This window comes from Polistes dominula, unplaced genomic scaffold, assembly GCF_049000335.1.
Source record: "Polistes dominula isolate Pdom_NZ unplaced genomic scaffold, Pdom_raw_medaka contig_18, whole genome shotgun sequence".
Lineage (NCBI taxonomy): Eukaryota > Metazoa > Arthropoda > Insecta > Hymenoptera > Vespidae > Polistes > Polistes dominula.
In genome coordinates this window covers 4,867,593-4,887,791 of record NW_028301164.1, presented here as the reverse complement: position 1 = coordinate 4,887,791, position 20,199 = coordinate 4,867,593, and the positions used below count along the sequence as shown (strand labels likewise).

Sequence of the window (20,199 nt, the reverse complement as noted above, 5' to 3'; positions counted from 1 at the left end):
ACTCAATTATATGTATAATTAAAATTGTATACAATTTGCCTTGTATTAAATATTATATTTGCGTCATTAAAATGTTCAGACCAATAAGGAGTATTAAAGTAATTTTATTTATGTATATTCTGTATTTATATTATGAATCTGTATATGTATATATGTCCATCAAAAGAGACGCTTGATAACCTAATGAACTTTAATTGAACGTTCATTTTAAAAGAACGTAAAAGTCAGTTACGTTTGGTTAGTCTTATTCAACCGTAGAACACGATTGATAGTCTTTCCAATGGCTGCTTTGAAACATTTGGTAAATAAAATCGACGATGCCGTTGCAGAATCTTTGTCAGGATTATGTTGCACTTATCCGCAATTGGAATTACAATTAGATCATAAAATTGTTCTATCTCCTGATGTACGTATGTAATTTGTAATGTAATCATTTATTGTTTAAGTTATATAATAATATTTTCTTCAATTTTGTTCACTTTAGATTAGAAATCAAAAGGACAAAGTTGCTGTAATATGTGGAGGTGGTAGTGGTCATGAACCATTTGTAGCAGGTATTTATAAATATTCGCAGTAGAATTTGGTAAATAATTATTTTTCGATTCTATTTACCTTATATAGGTTTTGTTGGTACTGGTATGCTGACAGCTTCTATATCTGGTTCTATATTTGCATCACCACCTTCTAAACATATAACACATGCCATTAACTGTGTCGCACAAAACAATACAGGTATTTAATTTTATTATTTAGTTTTTTTTTTTTTTCAATTGAAAAGAAATACTTTATTGTCGCTTATTGTCTTTTTTTTCATATTTTATAGCTGGTATATTAGTAATAGTTCCAAATTATACCGGAGACTGTCTTAACTTTGGAATAGCACTTGAGAAAGCAAAACAAATGGGTATTAATGTATGTATGTTTATGATAACAAGGAAAATTTGATGCACAATGATATAATATAATCATCACACAATCATCACAATATTTACAGATTACAGAGATAATGGTCAATGAAGATTGCAGTATTCCTAAAAAAGAACAAAGTTCTATAGGTAAACGGGGTTTAACTGGAATGATATTGGTTATTAAAATAGCTGGGGCGCTTGCTGAAAGAGGAGAATCTCTTTCAAAAATATTAAAATATGCAAAACTTAGTGTGGAAAATATGGCTACTTATGCTGTTGGATTATCAGCATGTTCTATACCAGGTTTGATGTTTGACAATTTACATGATATAAAATATAGAATAAATAAATAAATATATAACAAGAAGAAGTATATACATAGGTCATATATATGCATAGGTCAAGAATATATGTTTGAACTGGCATCGGATGAAATAGAAATTGGTATGGGTATTCACGGAGAAGCTGGCTACGAACGAATGAAAATAAAAAGTGCATCTGAAATCGTTGCATTTATGTTGCAACATATTTCTGAAGAATTAAATTTAATTAGTGGCAATAATGTTGTGGTAGTAATAAATAATTTTGGAGCATTGAGCCAGTTAGAACAAGGCATTGTTACACATGAAACTATAAAACAACTTAGTGAGTATATATACGTATATATACGACCGATTCATTTGATGGATGTTTATCCTGCGCATAAATAAAGTATTTCATCAAATTTAGTAACGTATAAATAAAATAATATTATTACAGATAATAAAGGTATACAATCACTTCGAGTTTATTCGGGACTTTTAGTAACATCTTTAAATAGTGCTGGAATACATATTACGATATTAAAACTTCCTGAATATTATAAAGATATATTTCTAAGATGTCTCGATGACTCAACGAATGCTCCAGGATGGCCAGGTCGTTCTTACAGTGTTCCTTTGGCTATAACACGACCACCATTTAATGAAATAGAAAAAGAGAAATTAGATAAACTTGGCATTCATTTAAATCATCGATATGTATCCTTAATGACATTATGTCTGCAAAAAGCATGTAAAAGTATCATCGAAATAGAGGAATATCTTAATGAATTAGATCGTAGTTGCGGAGATGGAGATTGTGGTACTACGCTCAAAAGATTTGCCATGGGTAACAATTGTTTCTATAAAAAGAAGATAACAGTGTGCAGTAGCACTAAATTTAACAGTGTATATACACATTTAGATTACATGTAGATTTATTTTAGGCATTCAAGAAAATATGGCAAATTTTTCTTTTGCTTATCCTTCATTATTATTACAAAAAATAGCTGATATTGCAGAAGAAACAATGGGAGGATCGTCTGGTGCATTGTATTGTTTATTTTTTACAACTGGAGCAAAAGAATTATCACTCATTGAAAAAAATACAAATATTACCTGGGTGTGGTCTTATACATTTCGGAGTGCATTAGATTCCATAATTAAGTATGGAAAAGCAAAGCCTGGTGACAGAACAATGGTACAGTAATGTTTCATTAATTATTTACATATCAACATGATTCATATTTCACAAGGAAATAATGAAAATTATTGATACATATATATGTATATTTGTGTATAATACAGTTAGATGTGTTAGATCCTGCGTGTGAAACATTAGAAAAATGTATAACAGCACCTTTAGCTGATATTATTGAAAATGTACTTATTGCAACGTGGGAAGGATGTAATGCGACTAAAGATAAAAAAGCTAGGTAAGAAGAGAGATAATTTTATAATAATTAACATTTTTCTACTATATACCCAGAAATGCACAACATATTATATTACGTATAATGTTGTACTTATACAGAGCAGGACGAGCAGCTTACGTCAAACAAGAATATTATATGCAACGAGTAGATCCAGGAGCATATGCTGCCGCTACTTGGATAACAGCTGTTGTAGAAACGATTAAGAATTTTAAAGAATAATTTCTTATTTTTAAGGATACATTTCTTATTTTATGATACTTCTATAAAAGGTATTCATTTATAATCTTATGTACAAATAGTTTTTGAAATGTTTACAATCATTAAAATTACATTTTATACATAAAGTATACTATTTTTACAAAACAAGTTAGTTGTGTAGAAGAAATTGCAAAGAAAAAAGATATTTCAAATGAAGAAAGAATAAAGAAATCACAAATTGTATAGATAAAGATGAAAAGAAAGAGAGAGAGAGAGAGAGAAAAAAGAAATGTATGTAATTATGTTATTATTAAAGTTTGGTATGTGTTGACCATACGATCAACCATGTGAACATTTGACATTCTTCAATTTCGGTTTTTCTCGGTAACACATATATTTTGGGTATTGTTGTATAGAATACCCACTAAAATTGGGCAATGTTTATAATAAACATGTATTTTATACGTTAGTGATGTAACTTCAATATACGATATATATAATAATAATGCTTGAAAAAATGAAATAAAATATAATTTAAAAACTTCTTATTACATTTCCATAGATTTTAATGAATTACATCTGTAACAAATAAAACAAAGAATAATATCGGATAATTACTTATACTGTATCATGTGATGTTTATAATTCCACTTAAATCCTCATTTGTCATTATCCAAAATTAAATCCTAATATCTCTTTCTAAGAAAATGAATAAAACTTGATTTATATCACTTTGAATTATTCAAGAATTGTGTTGAATAGTGTTGTTCACAAATACTAATTATTTAACTTGATCAATTCTGTTTCTTGTTCAAGCTTGGAATTAGTATATAATATTAAGCTTTGTATTGATTTTCTTAATCAATAATTAATAATCATAATTTAATTAAATAAAACAGAGTTAGGGTCTTCGTTATCAAGTTGCTTGACATGTCTCAAAACATCTTTTTTTGTGATTACCCCTAATAATCGTCTGTAACAAAAATGATATTATTAGTAATAGTATTACAGTAAGTAATTTTCTCTTTGTTTTTCAAACCATGTAAAAATGTCATTTCTGTTTTTACCCATTGTGAGTGACAAGAGTCTGACGTAATCCTAATTTCCTAAACATATCAACTACAGTCTCCATTGGAGTTTGATCTGTAATAGTAATCGGTGCCATATCTAATATTTTTTTCAGTTTTAGCGGAGGTGGCGAATGGGCTTGAATATTATTTCCATTAGAGAAGATAACTAGAGATTGGCCAGTAATTTCTTCTATCATGCGTTTGGCATTTGCTATAGCAAGATTAAGATCTCGCCGTAAAACAAAACCAACTAAATACTGAGATTCTTTAGAAACGATAACTGGAAAACCATTGTGTTCAGTTTCTTTCAGTAAATTTTCTACATCTTCAACTGTCATTGAATCTTGTGTAAGAACGTGCAGAGCTTCATTACGTCTAAAATATCAAATATCATTTTATAATAGGAATAATAAAAATAATAATAAGTAGCAATAAGAATAAATAAAAATTAATTGTTTATTTGACTTACTTAGGCTGCATAACATCAGCGGCTAATGTTGTATGCTGAAATTCGTCTTTGCTATCCAAAAATGGATATCCATTTAAACCTATATGGGCATCATAAATACCTTGTTTCCCAAGAGCATCGCCCACCCATTTACTAGCCATGGCAGCTGCCATTAACGGAACAATGTATCGAACACCACCAGTTAATTCAAACATGATAACGACTAAAGAAACAGTCATTCTAGTAACACCACCGAGTACAGCAGCAGCTCCTACCATTGCGTATAATCCAGGAGTTATACAATCAACTCCTGTGGAACACTCTTCGCTAAACATCCAAATATGAGGATAATAATAAGCAAGTTGTTCCATTCCTATTCCAACTATTCGACCCATAATAGCACCCAAACAAAGAGAAGGAATAAATAAACCACAAGGTACTTTCATACCAAATGTAAATATGGTCATAATTAATTTTAAAATAAGTGCAAGTATAAGTAACCACATGGCTTTGTACACTCCAGGACCAGCTGCTGCAATTTCTATTGCGGACTTTACAGCTGTGAAATTTCTATTATAATCGCTGTAATATACAAAATATATCATTACTTTTATATCACGTTATTATTAATATACGTAATATACGTAATATACGTAATATACGTAATATACGTAATATATGTCGTAATAATCACCATAAAATATCAGCATTAGACACTCCGCACTGACTAAATAGTAAGTAAATAAGTTGACTCGTATTCATTCTTGTGTATGGATTTGGATATCCAATTACAGCTGTTACTACTGTTACAATCAAAACTTCGGTAACAGGATACTGACCCAATTTCGAAGTTTTACGATATCGACACCAAAAGAGATTTGCTTTGATAAATAGTGTACCAATTATACCCTAAAACAATAATAAAACAATAATAAAACAATAAATAAATATTTCTCCAATAATATTGTATTATAAAACTATCAAATCATTGTAAAATGTACTTACTCCCATTATACCGAGCATAACAAAAGGTATTAATTCAAAAAATATCCAAGGTTTGTTATATTCTACATAAAATAGTACTGAATGTTCATTTCCAAATGGATTTATAGAACGTAAAACAAAAGCTGCTATTAATGCACAGAAGAAAGATCTCCATAAGGTCTTCAAAGGGAAGTAATAACTGACCTGTACAATTACAGATATACGAGTAAATATTAAATTAGTACATACACATGAAAGAGAAACATTATTGGTAATCAAATTTTAATCAAATATTCTCATAATTTTCCATTATGCTTTTTAAACGTTGATATATACATGACTTTCATAGTAGAATTTCATGATTATTCTTCAACAGAAATGCAACTGTTCTGAAACATTATAGGATAGAAGCATATTGTTATTTATCAGAATTCAACAAAAATTGATAATACTTTATATCGGGTATCACTATGTTCCAATTAAAATGAATTTCATGTCGATCTCTAATCTTTCTACCAAATATTCACCATATATAATTGTTGGATTTATTTATTCTTGAATAAAAAATAATCTTGCAGCTTCAATGAAACATTATAATAATGAGAAAAGAAGATATATAAATATAGTGCATATTTGATCATACTATTTATATTATTAAATCATACCTCTTCCAAACTAAATAAGACACCTCCAATTGGAGCTCCAAAAGCAACCGATACGCCAGCTGCAGCAGCGGCCGATAAAATTTCTCTCTTTTTAGCTTCATTCCTTCCATATTTTGGGAATAAATATGAAAATATATTGCCTATACAACAAGCAATGTGTACCATTGGACCTTCTTTACCCAAGCTTAAGCCCGCTGATACAGAAAGAATTAAACCAACAGATTTAATAATTAATGTCCATTTTCCTAAGTATCCTCTGATAATAAAACCGCTTAATATCGTTTTAATCTAAAATAAAAGTACTTGCAATTATAATTATTATTAGGTATAAGGAAAAATCTTTAATTAAATGTTCATACGCACCTCTGGTATACCAGAGCCACAAGCATATGGTGCAAACATTCGTACCAAAGATGCAGAAAGCGATGCAAATAAAAGAGCCCATGCTATATAAAACATATATGATATTGTATACGGGCCTGCACCATCCTTTGATTGGTTGAATACTTCCGGCCATGTCCACCACTGCAAGGGTAATAAAATAAGAGTAAGAGAGAGAGAGAGAAAGAGAGACGGAAATACTTAATTGAGATAAATCAAGACCATAATAAGAGGTATGGTTGAATCAATTATCTATATATATATATATATATACATACATATATATATATCTGAAAATCTTAACCTGAGAACAATTCCCACCATCAAAAGTTGTTTCATTGTAACTCCAACAACATTGCTCTTTATTTAACCAAAAAGCTTGCGGACATATTCCAAATTTAAGATCCGTCATCCAAGATGCTCCAATATCTATGACGCCAGCAGCAACCCCCGTAAATAAACCAACAAATAAAACGCACAGCCATCCAGACCAAGCGTCATGAGCCCCTTTGATTAAACCCCAAATAGAATCATGTTTCTTTTTAATAATATACCGATGTCGCATTCGATCTCGTGCAATATCTCTTTGCCAATCGATAGTATGGAAGTCCTCATATTGACCAATTCCAGGTATGTCATCGGAATCAACTGAAACTAATAAAATTGATCAACATGTTATATAAATATCTTGCAACATTTAATGTGTAACCTTATTTCAAATCTATTGTATTTCTAAATTTGAATGCAAATGAAAATTCAAGTATTAACATATTGTCCATTATTGTATAAATAACTCACTATGCGAAGATGAATCATCAACACGAATACAATGCTCAGATAAAACATTATTATCTAAATCATGAGATGTGGAATGATGATTAACATCTAACATGTCTTCGTCACTGCTCAAATTTGTTTCACGACCTAAAGCTCCGCTTTGTAAGCGTGCCTCATCTATGTTACCACTATTATTACTATTTATGACCTAGAAATATAGAAAAATATCATGTATATAAACTTCATAATGTTATAATTATAACATGTTCCATAAAATGATATACAAATTCCATAAATAATATACAAATAATAATATAAATAATATTGATATCAAATAAGGAAGATACGGAAATAAAAATTTAATATACCTTTGCATCAACCGAACGATATGTCGTGATAGTACTTGCATTTATGTGAGAGACAGGAGAATTTAAAGATGAAGTGCCCTTCAGTGGAAATTTCTCCATGGCATTGTGATAATCTGTTATTTTTTATGATGAAAGTTATTATGAGATCAATTTTCTAAGGAAATGCAAGGAAAGAAATACATTTCTAGAATTTGATATCATAAATGTGATATATGTAATACTTTAAGAAAAAATTCATTTATATCCATCCAGAACCTATCAAAGATTCATTAATAGAAGATGCAAATGAAACACTTGACCATTTATAATACGATTTGTAACAGAAAAATGTCATTTACATAATACCATAAGATAATCCTTTTTCTGAAGATAATTAGGTTAGGATACAAGAAAGGAGGTTCACTAAACGAGAATACATATCTTCTAGAGCCAAAAATGATTTCTATTTATTCTAATTTCGATTAGAAATAATAGATAGATGACACGTAGAAAAAGAGTTTTGATCGGTAAGAAATTTTTCAGAAACATTTAACTTCAAAAGAAAATAGAAAAGTAAACGTAAGAATAGACCAAAATGATTATAAAAAATATTATCAAAAATGTAATGTATATAGACTTATTGACAATAAGATTTATAATCTAATGACACGAATGTTTAACGCAATATATCTTCAACGATGACAGACAATAATGCATTTCTTCGTATGTACGTAAAAATGAAAATGTAAGATAATGTAAAAGCAAATATTGCAAATAGAAATTTATATTGTTTCCAGATTGTTTTTCTAATCAAGATTACATTAGCTCCATAACATTATGATCAATATATTCAATATATTTCATATTATTAACTTACCATTTTCTTAAAACAATTCAATGCTATTAACAAACGTCTAAATCACAATTTTTTGATATCATGCAATATACAATTTGTAATGCATTACGTTTCTTTGACAGTTTTGCTGTATTATACTACGGAAGTATGGTAAACCATATTTTTACTAATAATGAGTATACGATAACATAGATAGGCAGTTGTGATATTACGTTTGGTCACTAAAAATAGAAAAAAAAAGTCAATAAATGTACAGTGTTTCATAATAGAAATAATAAACAAGAAGATCAATATAAATTTGAAAAAATTGACAATTTTAATTATATATTTACAGATATAATATTTGTACATTTTTTTCTCTAGAAATGTTTCATCTAATTTGCATTGCTATTGGTTCATTTTTATGATCTTTTATCCAATAGTAAGTGCCGCTATAAAAACAGGAGCGCCATCTATAAAAACACCATCGCCATTTTAAAGGCCTCGAATATGTTTTAAGAATTACTATCTATGATAAATGTACATAAAATAATATAACCAAGTAAGTACTTTGATATAATATTCGTGTTTTGTTTACTACCTTCTTAACCAATATATATACATATTTGAAATATATTTGAAAGAAAAAGAGGATCATGTCAATCGGAGTGCCTATTAAAGTACTTCACGAAGCAGAAGGGCATATAATAACATGTGAAACGAATACCGGCGAAGTATATCGCGGCAAATTAATAGAAGCCGAAGACAATATGAATTGCCAAATGCAAAATATAACAGTGACATATAGAGATAAACAAGTTGCTCAATTAGAAAATGTATATATTCGTGGATCTAAAATAAGATTTTTAATATTACCAGACATGTTGAAAAATGCTCCGATGTTTAAAAGGCCAGGCGGTAAAGGTTCTGGTACCGCGGGCAGAGGAAAATCCGCTATTTTACGTGCTCAAGGTATGCATAGTAATGCATAGTATGATTTCATTGTAAAAACCAATTGTGTCAATAATATATTTGAAATACGCACGTATAAGTATTTTGTTAATATTGAATTATTTGTGTTTAGCTCGTGGAAGGGGTCGTGGACAAAACCAAAGAGGAAGAGGTACAGGTTCGGCACCTTGGTTGAATCAACAAAATCAACCAGGAGGGTCTCCAGCTGGAAGAGGACGTGGATAATTATAATATTAATTCAATTATGTACATTAATAAAATAACAAATTTATAAGTACATTCAATTATTTTGTACTACGTTCAATACATTCAATATTTTTTCAAATTTATGTCAAATTTTACTATCGACACTATTGTATTTATTAATGAGACATGACGATGAAACAATTTTTGATTATAATATCTTATTTGAAACTATAACCAATTGAAAAGAAATACGACGGACGATATATAAATAAAAGTACAAAATTTGTATGCATGATTTCGTATTATTTAGCAACAGTTAGATAATTAGACAAGGTTATAGAATAGCCTATTTAAACTTTCTTTCGTTTTTTTTTTTTTTTAACTGCCTATCACCACTTTGCATAATGAATCTTCCTATCAGTAATAGTGAAATGTTCAAAGTTCAAATGTAGTCAACATTACATTTCATTTTGTACTTGGAAAACATTAAGTGTATGTAATATATTTTTATATTCTATTTATGTTATTTCTTTAATAATTATCTATATTCATAAAAAAATAATTAAAATAAAACGTATAGACAATAAAATTATATTACATAGTAATAATGAAATTATGATTGATAATCATTACAATTTTTTGTTTCAGGTTATATTACCTATAATAAATAATATTTTGTATAATATTTCAAATGATGGTTTCTTTGATCAAAAATATTCCATTTGCTTCACTTTTTCACAATGGCAATAGAATTGTGACACAGTCATTTTCTAGCAATACACTAGTGCATTTGGAAACCGATATGAAAGAAGTGATTGTAAAATATCTTGATGGGAAAGATAACGGTATAGCAGTACTAGGGCTAAATCGTCCAAAAACCCGTAATGCTTTTGGAAAAAATCTTCTTTCTCAATTAAATCATGCAATTTCAACGATTAAGCAAGATGATAAATTACGTGTACTAATTATTCGTAGCTTAGTACCATTTGTTTTCTGTTCTGGTGCTGATTTACGTGAAAGGTTAAAAATGAATAAATCTGAAGTATCAGAATTTGTAACATCTTTAAGAAATGTTATGAACGACATAGAATCTATACCAATACCAGTTATATCTGCCATAGATGGTATAGCATTGGGTGGTGGTTTAGAACTAGCATTGGCTACAGATATTAGAATAGCAGCTTTGGAGGCAAAACTTGGTCTTGTAGAAACTAAATTAGCAATAATACCAGGCGCCGGTGGTACTCAGAGATTACCAAGAATAGTCGGATCTGCTATAGCCAAAGAACTTATTTATGCAGCACGCATTTTAAATGGACAACAAGCAAAGAATATTAATCTTATAAATGAAGCTGTATCACAGAATAAAAATGGTGATGCAGCTTATCAAGCTGCTTTATTACTTGCAAGGGAAATTTTGCCTAATGGTCCTATTGGAGTAAAGTAAGTATTATACATTATTTATTTTTCATATTAATTCTATCTTCTGAGTAATTTTATCTTCTAGGCTGGCTAAAGAGGCTATATCAAAAGGTATGGAAGTGCCTATAAAAGATGGATTAGAAATCGAAAAAGCATGTTACAATAAAGTCATAGATACTGAAGATAGACTAGAGGGTCTTTCAGCATTTACAGCAAAACGAGTGCCTATTTACAGAGGTACATAAATTTATCTAATATCAAATAATTATATACTTTTTTTTTTTTATATAATTGATTTGTTTAAACCAATATCTATAATACTTAAAAATATCTCTGTTTAAATATCATTGAAACAATGCATATACAACTCGAATGTGTTATGTTTTTATGTTAGATTTTTATAATTGTTATTATTAATGTATCAGGAATATATAATTTTAAATATACATACCTTTAAGAAATTAATTAAATGAGAATAAACAATGATTATAGTTTAATTATTTAATTTTAGAAATGTAAAGAATGTCAATTTTGACAAACAATATTTGAGTATTAGAAATAAGATGATCGTAAAAAAACAATTATGATAAATATTATGTATATATACATACATATACACACATATATATATATATATTTCTTTTTTTAATGACTTAACTTTTGTATATAACATGATTTTTTAAATAAATTTATGTTGTATATTCGGTAAAGTCATCCATATAGACTCGTTTACTCGATCTTGGTGATAAATCATCTGAATTACCTTCAGAATTATTATTTACGGATTCTTGTAGAACTCTGCTTCTAAGTCTTTTTATATGTCTCAAACGTTCCAACCAATTGGAAGCATATGGATTATGACTATTTTGTTTTATGGAAGAAGAAACCATAGAGGCTAGCTGCAAATAATAACAATAATTATAATTAAACTAAAGATATTAAATTAAACTGTTGCTATTTCGTTATATAGAAAAATGTACATTTGCATGCAAAGCAAGCTGACGTGCGAGTATAGCTAGGTTTTCATCGGAAATGATTTTTGGTTCACTATGACCAATATGCTCTGCAAGTTCTTCTCTTGCTTGTACCGTTACTTGATTAGTGCCATGATCTAAAGGTTGGATTACAACGCAAGCATAATTGAATTGCCCCTGAAATACAAATTTCATAATCGTAATGTAATTATTATTAAATATTCATTATATAAGATAAGTTAATTAGACTATTACAGTGTATTTTAATTATTAACCTTGACAGTTTGAATATTGTACGATTCTCCTGATTCATTATAAACAACAGTTACATAATCATTTCCAATATGTTGTTTTTTAGAAGTACATTTTGGATCGCTTTGTTTTGTTGGCATTAATGTAGCTACATGAAATGCAACCTAAAATGAACAAATAAAATAACTGTTTTAACATTTGAAATGAAATGAAACATAAATGATTAATAAAGGTAGAGTACAAACTTGTGTAACATCATCTTGCCATATATATGCAAAATTTCCATTTTCGCCATTGCGATCTAATCCTCCTAAAAATACACTTTCATCTACATCTTTCAATCGGATTAAAGTTCCTAAATCTTTTAAAAATTTCATGTATCGATCAGAACCATGCTGATTTGCTAATATTTCAACCTCATTGGAAACTTGTCCTGGACCAACATATAATACTCCAATTTTATGGGTTTCATATGGCTGTATTCTATCTAAATTTGTCACTGCTCTTTGTATAGCAGTTGTTTGAGGAACTAATAATGGTTTTTCTGTTGTAGGACCAAAATGTGCAGTGTGATATAATTGTAAAAATACAAAACTGTAATATACATATTTGATACGTTAGTATAGTTATAGAAAATTGATATTAAAATGAATATTTCTTATACTTATAAAATGAATATTCTATACACTACCTAGGGTTAATACCGGTCCGAGGGGATTCCTTAATACGTGGTGAATTACCTCGTCGAGCGCTATTCCATTCATTACGGGATTTTGTAACTGGACTCATTACAGAGATAGTATGTCCTCTATCGCGGAAAGGTATTGGTAAAGGTGGTAATGCAGACGGATCCGGCCTTTCATCTTTCTAATAAAAGAAAATAAAGCAAATTAATTATTATAATTAAAATAATAGTTTATATAATGCATTACAATGAATATACCTTATCGACAAGTAGATTTTTACCAATAGGAGGTTTATTTTCACTAGCTATCGGTATTTGTTTTTGATTAGTGTCATAATTAACCAAACGAGGATAAATCTGTGTTGGCGATTGCGGAGGTTTCGTTCCTGTTGATTGCATTTGCGTGGTACGAACTTGCGTTGTCAAGAAATTTCCAGGTGCCTAAATTATTTGACAAATTATTTTCGTAACGTTCGTATTATGTTCGTATTATGTTCGTATTATGCTCGTATTATGCTCGTAATCCGTACATACCTGTGCAGTAGTTGGCGATGGCGGTACAGTATTACTATTAGTAGTTATTTGCGTCGCTTGTGTTGCTCCAGGATACGAACGCTGTGATCGTAAGGTACTTGGATGATCTGCCGCGGTATTTTCTGACGATGGTGGTGTAGTACCCATGCTAAACATTTCTTCTGGTATTGCTTCATAACTTACTCTACAATTAAATAATATAATAGAGACTAATTCTTAATACTAATTAAGAAATAAAGAAAATAAAATATCAAGTTAAATACAACCTCATGTCTTTTGAAAAATTAGTTTTTGCGTGCTTTTTCAATTCTGCTTCTAATTTAATGTCTACATCCATAGCAGATAGATCTTTATCAAATTGTTGTAAATTAATCTTTTCTTTATTTAAAAATGGATTTTTCCAATTGGCACTCATTTCTGGACTTGAGTTTGATCTACGTACTGGATTTCGAGCCCTCCTGATATCTACTATTATATATACATTTTAAATGATTATTTTCAATCATTTTCACCATCCCATATTATTATTTATTTATCAAACATACCATCCTCGCCTTCCTCTAAACTTTCGAAACTATCTTGTGAACTTTGACGTGAGGGACTTGGACGAGCAGGCGAACCAGGTATTGCAATTGGCCCTGAAGACACAGACGAAGAAGTCATTGATTTCATTATACTACTTTGCTCGCTTTGTGGAAAATCATTTTTATCCAATCCATCCTAAAATAATATTTAATTATGCATAATAATATTGAATATTGCAAAATTTGAGGATTCTTTTCATATGTTCTTTTATTAAATACCTCTCCTTCATCTCCCGAGTAATCTACAGTAGATTCTTGTTGCCTACTCGATACACCATCACTTGGAAGTGGCATATAAAGAGCCATAATGTCATTTACAGGAAAATCCATTGGAGTTTCTAATTGCATAGAGTTTTGAATTCTCATAATCCAAGACATATCGCCCGTAGGTCTGCGCACGTATATTTCAGCCCAACCTTGACACCAACAAGCACAAAGTACATGCTCTTCATCTTTTTTTATTTCAAGTATTTGTTCTAATTTTGATTGCTTTTTATGATCTTTTTTATTCTTTTCTATGAGAATTTCTCGTTTTGTATTATCCATATCGTCTATTGATTTTTTCGATTCTTCGATTGGACAATTTGCAGTAGTATTTGCAGTAGAATTTGCAGTAGTATTTGCAGTAGTATTTGCAGTAGAATTTGCAGTAGAATTTGCAGTAGAATTTGCAGTAGTATTTGCATTAGAATTTCCGTGTCCGATATAAGATTGCCTAGACAATTTTTCTTCTTTCCCAATCTGAAAAAAGCATTATTTATTAACTTAATATATGACATATTGAAAAATCTGAAATATAATCTTAATATAAGGTATATATTAATATACCTCCAAACTAGATATTCTGCGTAAATTTGTTTGGGAGGACTTTATATGTTCAGGTGATTGAGGCCTGGATTTACATGCTACCCAGCAATTGTCACATAAACCGCCACGCATTGCTTTATTACTGCAGCCACTTGTTGTAACACTAATAAGTCTATTACCAAGAAGCCACGTCATAGATTGGCCTTCCTTAAGAAGAAAATCTGTTGCTGCTAATCTAGAATTGGAGAGGAAAAAGAAAAAGAAAAAGAAAAAGAAAAGTAATTTAATTGCCATCAAAGAATATCATAATACAGAATACGATTACCTTTTAGGACGAGCGGAATAAGTTGAGAAAGTATATCGAGCCATAAGATCAATGCAAGTTTCCGTGAGTTCAATATGAAAACTCCTTAATGTCTCATCGATTGGCGGTTTCAAATCTAAGGCTCTACTTTCTCCTATCATACTACGATTAGTCATTATTGGTCTTTCTCTTCTACCTCTACTGCCCTATATAATGATATTTATGGTTATATGGTAGAAAATAAATAGAAAAGATCAATTATTATATATTTATACCTGCTCTGTTAGACTAGAACTACGCTTTCTACTTGAAGAATCTTCATTAATTAAACTAAAATCAGATTTCATTAAATGTCCTTCTTCGAAAGGAACTATTACATTTGCTCTAAGACCCTATTTACAAAAATATAATTATATTAATATAATATATGATAATTGAAAGCTTCGAGATATGTCTCAATGACTATTACATACCGTAATGATAAATTTAACAAAATCTCTTCGAAACGATAATCTACATTTCAAAAACCATACAGCAATTACATGATGAGCCAATGATACTGTATAATGATTATATTTATATGGATTAGTATATGGCAATAGTGTAGCAAATACAGACATATGTTGATCTCCAATAAAACTGGCGAAAACCTTTGGTAGTCTAGTAAGAGCTAAAATTTTAATTTATTTCATAATTTTAAATTATATATTATTTTGATAGAAAAAAAGGATATAATATTTAAAGATTTCATTTGATAGATTTTATACTCACTAGACAGAAATTCCAATATAGGAATAGCAATGTGGACTGTAGCTGAGATTTTTGTTAAGATTGAAAGTACTTCAGTTAAAAGCTTATTCATAGCACCACGCATTTCTAAAGTACAAGTCGTAAGGCTAGTAACACATTGACTAGCACATTTTGTTGTCAAACCAATCTATTTTCCAAATCAAACAAATGTTTCTATATGTTAATAACTTAATACAAGGACACGCACGAGCAATCTCATTTATTTATTATAATGCAATGTATTTATGTGTAATACCTCTAAACATTTGATTAGTCTTTGCTGTAAATTAGGTTCCAAGTAGGCATGGTACGATGTCAAAGATGCTAATACCGGAAAGACATAAACTCGAAATTCAGAAAGAGTAAATTTAGGTGGTGCATTATATTCTGGTAGCTTTAAATTTTTATCAATAACCTGTCAAATATTAGGTATATTAATTATTAAGAAAAAAAAATACATATATATATATATTTGTATATTAAAATGTTACCATGGAACATAATGCTGTAGCAAATAAATCAATATCATTAGTATGCCACGATAATATCAAAGCTCTGTTTTGCATAATTTGTGGCAATTCTTTTAATACAAGTTGTAAAACTTTCCAATCTGTAATATATAATGCGATTAACGATTAACGAATAAAATAATGAGGATTAATTTTAATCATACGAATTAATTGAAATTCGAACCTTTTTCTTGTTTTATACAAGAAATAACAGCTTTACAAGCATATGTTAAAGACATATGAGTAATCTGACAAGAAGTATGCTGCAATGGCGCAGGACTAACAGGTGGAGGACTGATACTACCACCAGCATTACTAATTCTTTCTGAAGAGGGATGTTCCAGTACTAAGTAAGGACTGTAACGTATTACTGTAGCATTTGATGAGTCCAAGAAACCAAGATGATATAAAGTGTTTGATCTGATTTTTAAAAAGCAGTCAAAAATCTAAATGAAACAAAATACATTAATACATTATATCACCATACAGTTATGAAATAAAAGAAAAAATGGCTTTTCTGTCTCACTTACCAGATATCTAATTGTAGATACATTATGAAAAATAGAAGGATCTTTATAATGCTGTTCAAGATGATTTACTAAAATTTTGTAAGCACAAATGGCATGACTCGATGGCAAATGATACATTTTAAAAGTAAGTATTTTTATTATACCAACGACAGCTGTTTTTATATCCTTTATATCAGCATCAGTTGATATTAATGTATCTGATGTAAATGGTCTATTAATTATCTATAAATAAAGATATTAATGTTTTTATAATTATTATTGTGAATTATTAGTATCGTAATTGTAGTTATTATATGAACATTTAATGACCTTTTCTAATATATCTAAAAATTCCAAACATCTTTTTGTCTCGCACTCTAAACAAAGGTCCACCAGAAGATATGCAGCTACATTACGAATTGTAATATCTGGATCTATATCAACGTGTTGCAAATAAGGTACAACCGTGCGTTCTATTAATTCATCTTCGTATTGCGGCCTAAAAATACAAGATACATTGCTCTATTCAAAATTCTGTAAATATAAACATTAATAATACCTATTAACTTGAATCACATTAGCTAATACATTAAGAGCTTTTACTCTTATATTAGTGCGCATATCTGTTTTATAATAAAGTTCCATTAATGATAAGAGTCTAGATTGCCAATGATGGTGCATAGGATTTATTCTCGAAGCTCTGTATTCAATTAATTTTAAAACCGAGGATTCCTAGAAAATATAATTAATAATAAGCATATTATTTGATGCTTTACTTTGAAATATTCTTCCTTAGGAGAAAAAATGATTACTTACGGAGCGTACGTTACTGCAACGTTCTACAAGATTATAAAATCTTTCTACATAACCGTTATAATGATTAATATCAAGCAGATTTTCAATATTATTTATTGTTTCGTGCAAACTTATCGATACTTGTTTGGTGGCTGGTTGATTACTAGTTTCTGAACAAAAATAAATAATAACATCCAGTTTTAATTTGTCTTTCTTTTGTAAATCCAAATTTATAAGAAAATGAAAATATTATGTATAAATTACCAGTATGTACGATTATATCTTCTATGATATCAAGAATAATGCTCCATGTTGGTTCATGAAGTTCAGCACCACATTTATTTACTAATCTTTGAATCGATAATGTAACTTCATACATTACAATTGGATGATTGCATTGTAAAGCCTTAGTAAGAGAGTTATTTTTACGGGTTGAATACTTTTTCTTATCATTAGATTTATTTATTATTTATTATTTATTTATGGCATATTTACCTGACGAAATGATGGTAGAACTGATGTCGGCGTACAAACTAATTTAGGAATTCTATGTGTACCCCATAGTCCCATATTGACATAAAAAACAGCACCTCTGAGGAGCCGTACGTCACGTTGAAAATTTGTATCTTGTAATAAACGGCACATTGTATATAATGCAGAATGTCCCATATGAGTACCCAATAAATTTCTCATTATCTATATGTATATATTAGTAAATAATGAAACATTTTTCTTAGTAAATTGCGTAGTAAAAAAATGTATCTTTAATTCACACTCTACGTACCTTCCAGCTTATCTGACAATACGTTTCAACATTGACACTTCTGCATAACGCTATAATGAACATCTGTAATGAGTCCGGTTGTAAATTACTGTAACATACTATTGCATCAAGAACCTCTAAACATCCTGAGACTACATCTGTGTTATTACTGTAATAACATAGATGACAAATACACCTAAAATGTACAAGTTTAAGAAGAAATTTTGCATGAAATATTAGAGAAAATAGAGAGACAATTCTTTTAATAGAAATATCATCATATTTACTGAATAAGACCCGATATAATATGTTCGTCGATGTAAGCAGAATTAAATTTAATGATGTTAACTAAGAGTGATAGAAATTCAGCACCCCGATTACCATCATCGTTAGTTACCGTTGGTAGCCATTCTAATAAAAATGGGCCCATTCTTTCCTCCAAATGTAAAATATCCTTTCCATTTTCTGTTAAGCTTTGAAGTAATTCTAACCTAATATACATTAATATACTTATTATTAATTCATTTAAATCTTACAAAAAAGAAAAAAAGAAAAAAGAAAAAAAGAAAAAAGAAAAAAGAATAATAGAAGAAATTTCTGTTACCTAGGTCCAATATCTTCAGGAATATTATGATCTTTCACAACCATGAAAAATTTGACTCGCATTAAAGCAGATAATTTAGAATATTGACCTTGTACAAGACATCTTAAAAAATTTAATGTTACATGTCTGTGTTCGCGTGGTATATCCTTTCCTAGTAGATCTTGAACTAAATTCCATAAACGTTCAGCTGCTCTCTAATAGAAAGTAATAATATATACATGTACCATTAATCTTAACTGTTTAAATATATAGAGTGGTCAAGAAAAGAGGGTAATATAATAATTAAAGAATTTATAATGTCTTAATAACATTTTCAATGTAACAAATTAGCTTTTATTACTTATATGATTATGAAAGTTTCGAGTAAGCAAAACTCTTGGCAACATATTTAATGTTTACAGGGGAATTTTTTGGGAAATACACTAGTTCAAGAAATATTCCAAAGTATATGTCAATTTGTACAGATTCTGTTAGTGTTTACGAAGAAGTAAACACTAAGTAAAACAGTCTTGAACTAATATAATTCTAAGCAAATGTAATAATAAGAAGAATAATAATTTACATCTTCCCATTGTTGATTAAGTACTGCATCACAAAGATCTTTAATAACTTTAGTACGATGATGTACTGGACTGTCAGGACTAATTTCTTTTTCAATGTCGTGTGACAATGTAAAATCTTCACGACTCTTATAATTTCCTAAAAAATAATACATTACAAGTATATATTATTTAAGTAAATTAATCAAAAAAAAGAAAATATGTATCTATTAATAATTGATAAATTACGAAATTAAATATGATTTTATTAATTGACAAGTATTTTAAAAATATCAATAATTCTTAATAAACAAATGACTGTAGAGAAAACCTGTTTAGAATTAATATTTACAATAATATTCGAGTTTAATTTACCTTTATTAATACGAAAGAATTGCTTCAATTTGTCATGTAAAGTTTTATTATCCTTGTCCTTTGAACTCATTTTTGATAATTCGGATTGTTAGCTGAAATATACAGAATTAAACGAGTATTAAAGGACTTTCATTGCATTATATCGTATAACATTAGATATGTCAAAAACAAATCTAAATCAAGGAATATGTATATTATAGGTTGTACAATCAATGTGTAATTTAGCATTAAAAAACTCGCAAGGTAAA

The 20,199-nt window shown here is 29.1% G+C and overlaps 5 protein-coding genes across 11 annotated transcripts; 3 read left to right on the top strand and 2 right to left on the bottom strand.

Moving 5' to 3' along the window:
* Positions 1-272: 272 nt before the first annotated feature.
* On the top strand, positions 273-3,455 carry LOC107071350 (triokinase/FMN cyclase). 2 transcript variants are annotated; one of them, XM_089178816.1, is made up of 10 exons: positions 273-406; positions 485-524; positions 622-732; positions 824-912; positions 995-1,211; positions 1,308-1,553; positions 1,668-2,057; positions 2,155-2,408; positions 2,516-2,643; positions 2,742-3,455. In XM_089178816.1, the coding sequence occupies exons 1-10, from the start codon at positions 281-283 to the stop codon at positions 2,860-2,862; spliced, it is 1,722 nt and encodes a 573-aa protein (XP_089034942.1). In that variant the 5' UTR covers positions 273-280; the 3' UTR covers positions 2,863-3,455. The 2 variants fall into 2 exon arrangements, with proteins under 2 accessions (XP_089034942.1, XP_015185774.1); XM_015330288.2 differs by having other exon boundaries at positions 485-554.
* On the bottom strand, positions 3,356-8,551 carry ClC-c (chloride channel protein 3). Of its 3 annotated transcripts, none has more exons than XM_015330286.2 (11): positions 8,391-8,551; positions 7,535-7,647; positions 7,188-7,374; positions 6,694-7,037; positions 6,372-6,533; positions 6,009-6,296; positions 5,365-5,547; positions 5,054-5,268; positions 4,381-4,941; positions 3,909-4,286; positions 3,356-3,814 (listed from the first exon to the last, which is right to left on the bottom strand). In XM_015330286.2, the coding sequence occupies exons 2-11, from the start codon at positions 7,631-7,633 to the stop codon at positions 3,724-3,726; spliced, it is 2,508 nt and encodes an 835-aa protein (XP_015185772.1). In that variant the 5' UTR covers positions 7,634-7,647; positions 8,391-8,551; the 3' UTR covers positions 3,356-3,723. The 3 variants fall into 3 exon arrangements, with proteins under 3 accessions (XP_015185772.1, XP_015185771.1, XP_015185773.1); XM_015330285.2 differs by having other exon boundaries at positions 6,694-7,043; positions 8,391-8,550; XM_015330287.2 differs by lacking the exon at positions 7,535-7,647 and having other exon boundaries at positions 6,694-7,043; positions 8,391-8,541.
* A 337-nt stretch (positions 8,552-8,888) lies between these two features.
* Positions 8,889-9,597, top strand: SmD3 (small ribonucleoprotein particle protein SmD3). The gene is made up of 2 exons (XM_015330315.2): positions 8,889-9,320; positions 9,433-9,597. The coding sequence occupies exons 1-2, from the start codon at positions 9,005-9,007 to the stop codon at positions 9,543-9,545; spliced, it is 429 nt and encodes a 142-aa protein (XP_015185801.1). The 5' UTR covers positions 8,889-9,004; the 3' UTR covers positions 9,546-9,597.
* A 194-nt stretch (positions 9,598-9,791) lies between these two features.
* On the top strand, positions 9,792-11,525 carry LOC107071361 (methylglutaconyl-CoA hydratase, mitochondrial). 2 transcript variants are annotated; one of them, XM_015330314.2, is made up of 4 exons: positions 9,792-9,998; positions 10,155-10,949; positions 11,014-11,165; positions 11,440-11,525. In XM_015330314.2, the coding sequence occupies exons 2-4, from the start codon at positions 10,198-10,200 to the stop codon at positions 11,445-11,447; spliced, it is 912 nt and encodes a 303-aa protein (XP_015185800.1). In that variant the 5' UTR covers positions 9,792-9,998; positions 10,155-10,197; the 3' UTR covers positions 11,448-11,525. The 2 variants fall into 2 exon arrangements, with proteins under 2 accessions (XP_015185800.1, XP_089034953.1); XM_089178827.1 differs by lacking the exon at positions 11,440-11,525 and having other exon boundaries at positions 11,014-11,414.
* Positions 11,415-20,157, bottom strand: gig (TSC complex subunit tuberin). 3 transcript variants are annotated; one of them, XM_015330311.2, is made up of 29 exons: positions 19,952-20,157; positions 19,600-19,736; positions 19,038-19,231; positions 18,721-18,924; positions 18,455-18,629; positions 18,166-18,366; positions 17,935-18,076; positions 17,692-17,840; positions 17,435-17,607; positions 17,206-17,374; positions 16,897-17,118; positions 16,551-16,812; positions 16,349-16,467; positions 16,114-16,272; positions 15,840-16,005; positions 15,542-15,738; positions 15,344-15,460; positions 15,090-15,274; positions 14,786-14,999; positions 14,177-14,698; positions 13,919-14,093; positions 13,640-13,841; positions 13,374-13,557; positions 13,098-13,280; positions 12,846-13,021; positions 12,400-12,748; positions 12,178-12,318; positions 11,909-12,079; positions 11,415-11,827 (listed from the first exon to the last, which is right to left on the bottom strand). In XM_015330311.2, exons 1-29 carry the CDS (start codon positions 20,019-20,021, stop codon positions 11,618-11,620), a joined length of 5,568 nt encoding a protein of 1,855 aa, XP_015185797.2. In that variant the 5' UTR covers positions 20,022-20,157; the 3' UTR covers positions 11,415-11,617. The 3 variants fall into 3 exon arrangements, 2 of the variants coding, with proteins under 2 accessions (XP_015185797.2, XP_015185798.2); XM_015330312.2 differs by having other exon boundaries at positions 13,640-13,838; XR_016178685.1 differs by lacking the exon at positions 11,415-11,827 and having other exon boundaries at positions 11,940-12,079; positions 12,178-12,340.
* Between the last annotated feature and the right edge of the window lie 42 nt (positions 20,158-20,199).

Excerpts from the sequence above, each read along its gene's own strand:
- LOC107071350 (XM_015330288.2), top strand. The coding sequence starts at position 281 with ATGGCTGCTTTGAAACATTTGGTAAATAAAATCGACGATGCCGTTGCA. Across the intron at positions 733-823 it reads TGTCGCACAAAACAATACAG|CTGGTATATTAGTAATAGTT; the intron begins GTATTTAATTTT and ends CATATTTTATAG. Across the intron at positions 2,409-2,515 it reads AGCCTGGTGACAGAACAATG|TTAGATGTGTTAGATCCTGC; the intron begins GTACAGTAATGT and ends TGTATAATACAG.
- ClC-c (XM_015330285.2), bottom strand. The coding sequence starts at position 7,633 with ATGGAGAAATTTCCACTGAAGGGCACTTCATCTTTAAATTCTCCTGTC. Across the intron at positions 7,375-7,534 it reads ATCGTTCGGTTGATGCAAAG|GTCATAAATAGTAATAATAG; the intron begins GTATATTAAATT and ends CTATATTTCTAG. Across the intron at positions 3,815-3,908 it reads ACTCTTGTCACTCACAATGG|ACGATTATTAGGGGTAATCA; the intron begins GTAAAAACAGAA and ends TTTTTGTTACAG.
- SmD3 (XM_015330315.2), top strand. The coding sequence starts at position 9,005 with ATGTCAATCGGAGTGCCTATTAAAGTACTTCACGAAGCAGAAGGGCAT. Across the intron at positions 9,321-9,432 it reads CGCTATTTTACGTGCTCAAG|CTCGTGGAAGGGGTCGTGGA; the intron begins GTATGCATAGTA and ends ATTTGTGTTTAG.
- LOC107071361 (XM_015330314.2), top strand. The coding sequence starts at position 10,198 with ATGATGGTTTCTTTGATCAAAAATATTCCATTTGCTTCACTTTTTCAC. Across the intron at positions 10,950-11,013 it reads AATGGTCCTATTGGAGTAAA|GCTGGCTAAAGAGGCTATAT; the intron begins GTAAGTATTATA and ends TTTATCTTCTAG.
- gig (XM_015330311.2), bottom strand. The coding sequence starts at position 20,021 with ATGAGTTCAAAGGACAAGGATAATAAAACTTTACATGACAAATTGAAG. Across the intron at positions 14,094-14,176 it reads ACTCGGGAGATGAAGGAGAG|GATGGATTGGATAAAAATGA; the intron begins GTATTTAATAAA and ends ATATTATTTTAG. Across the intron at positions 13,842-13,918 it reads TTTAGAGGAAGGCGAGGATG|TAGATATCAGGAGGGCTCGA; the intron begins GTATGTTTGATA and ends TATATATAATAG.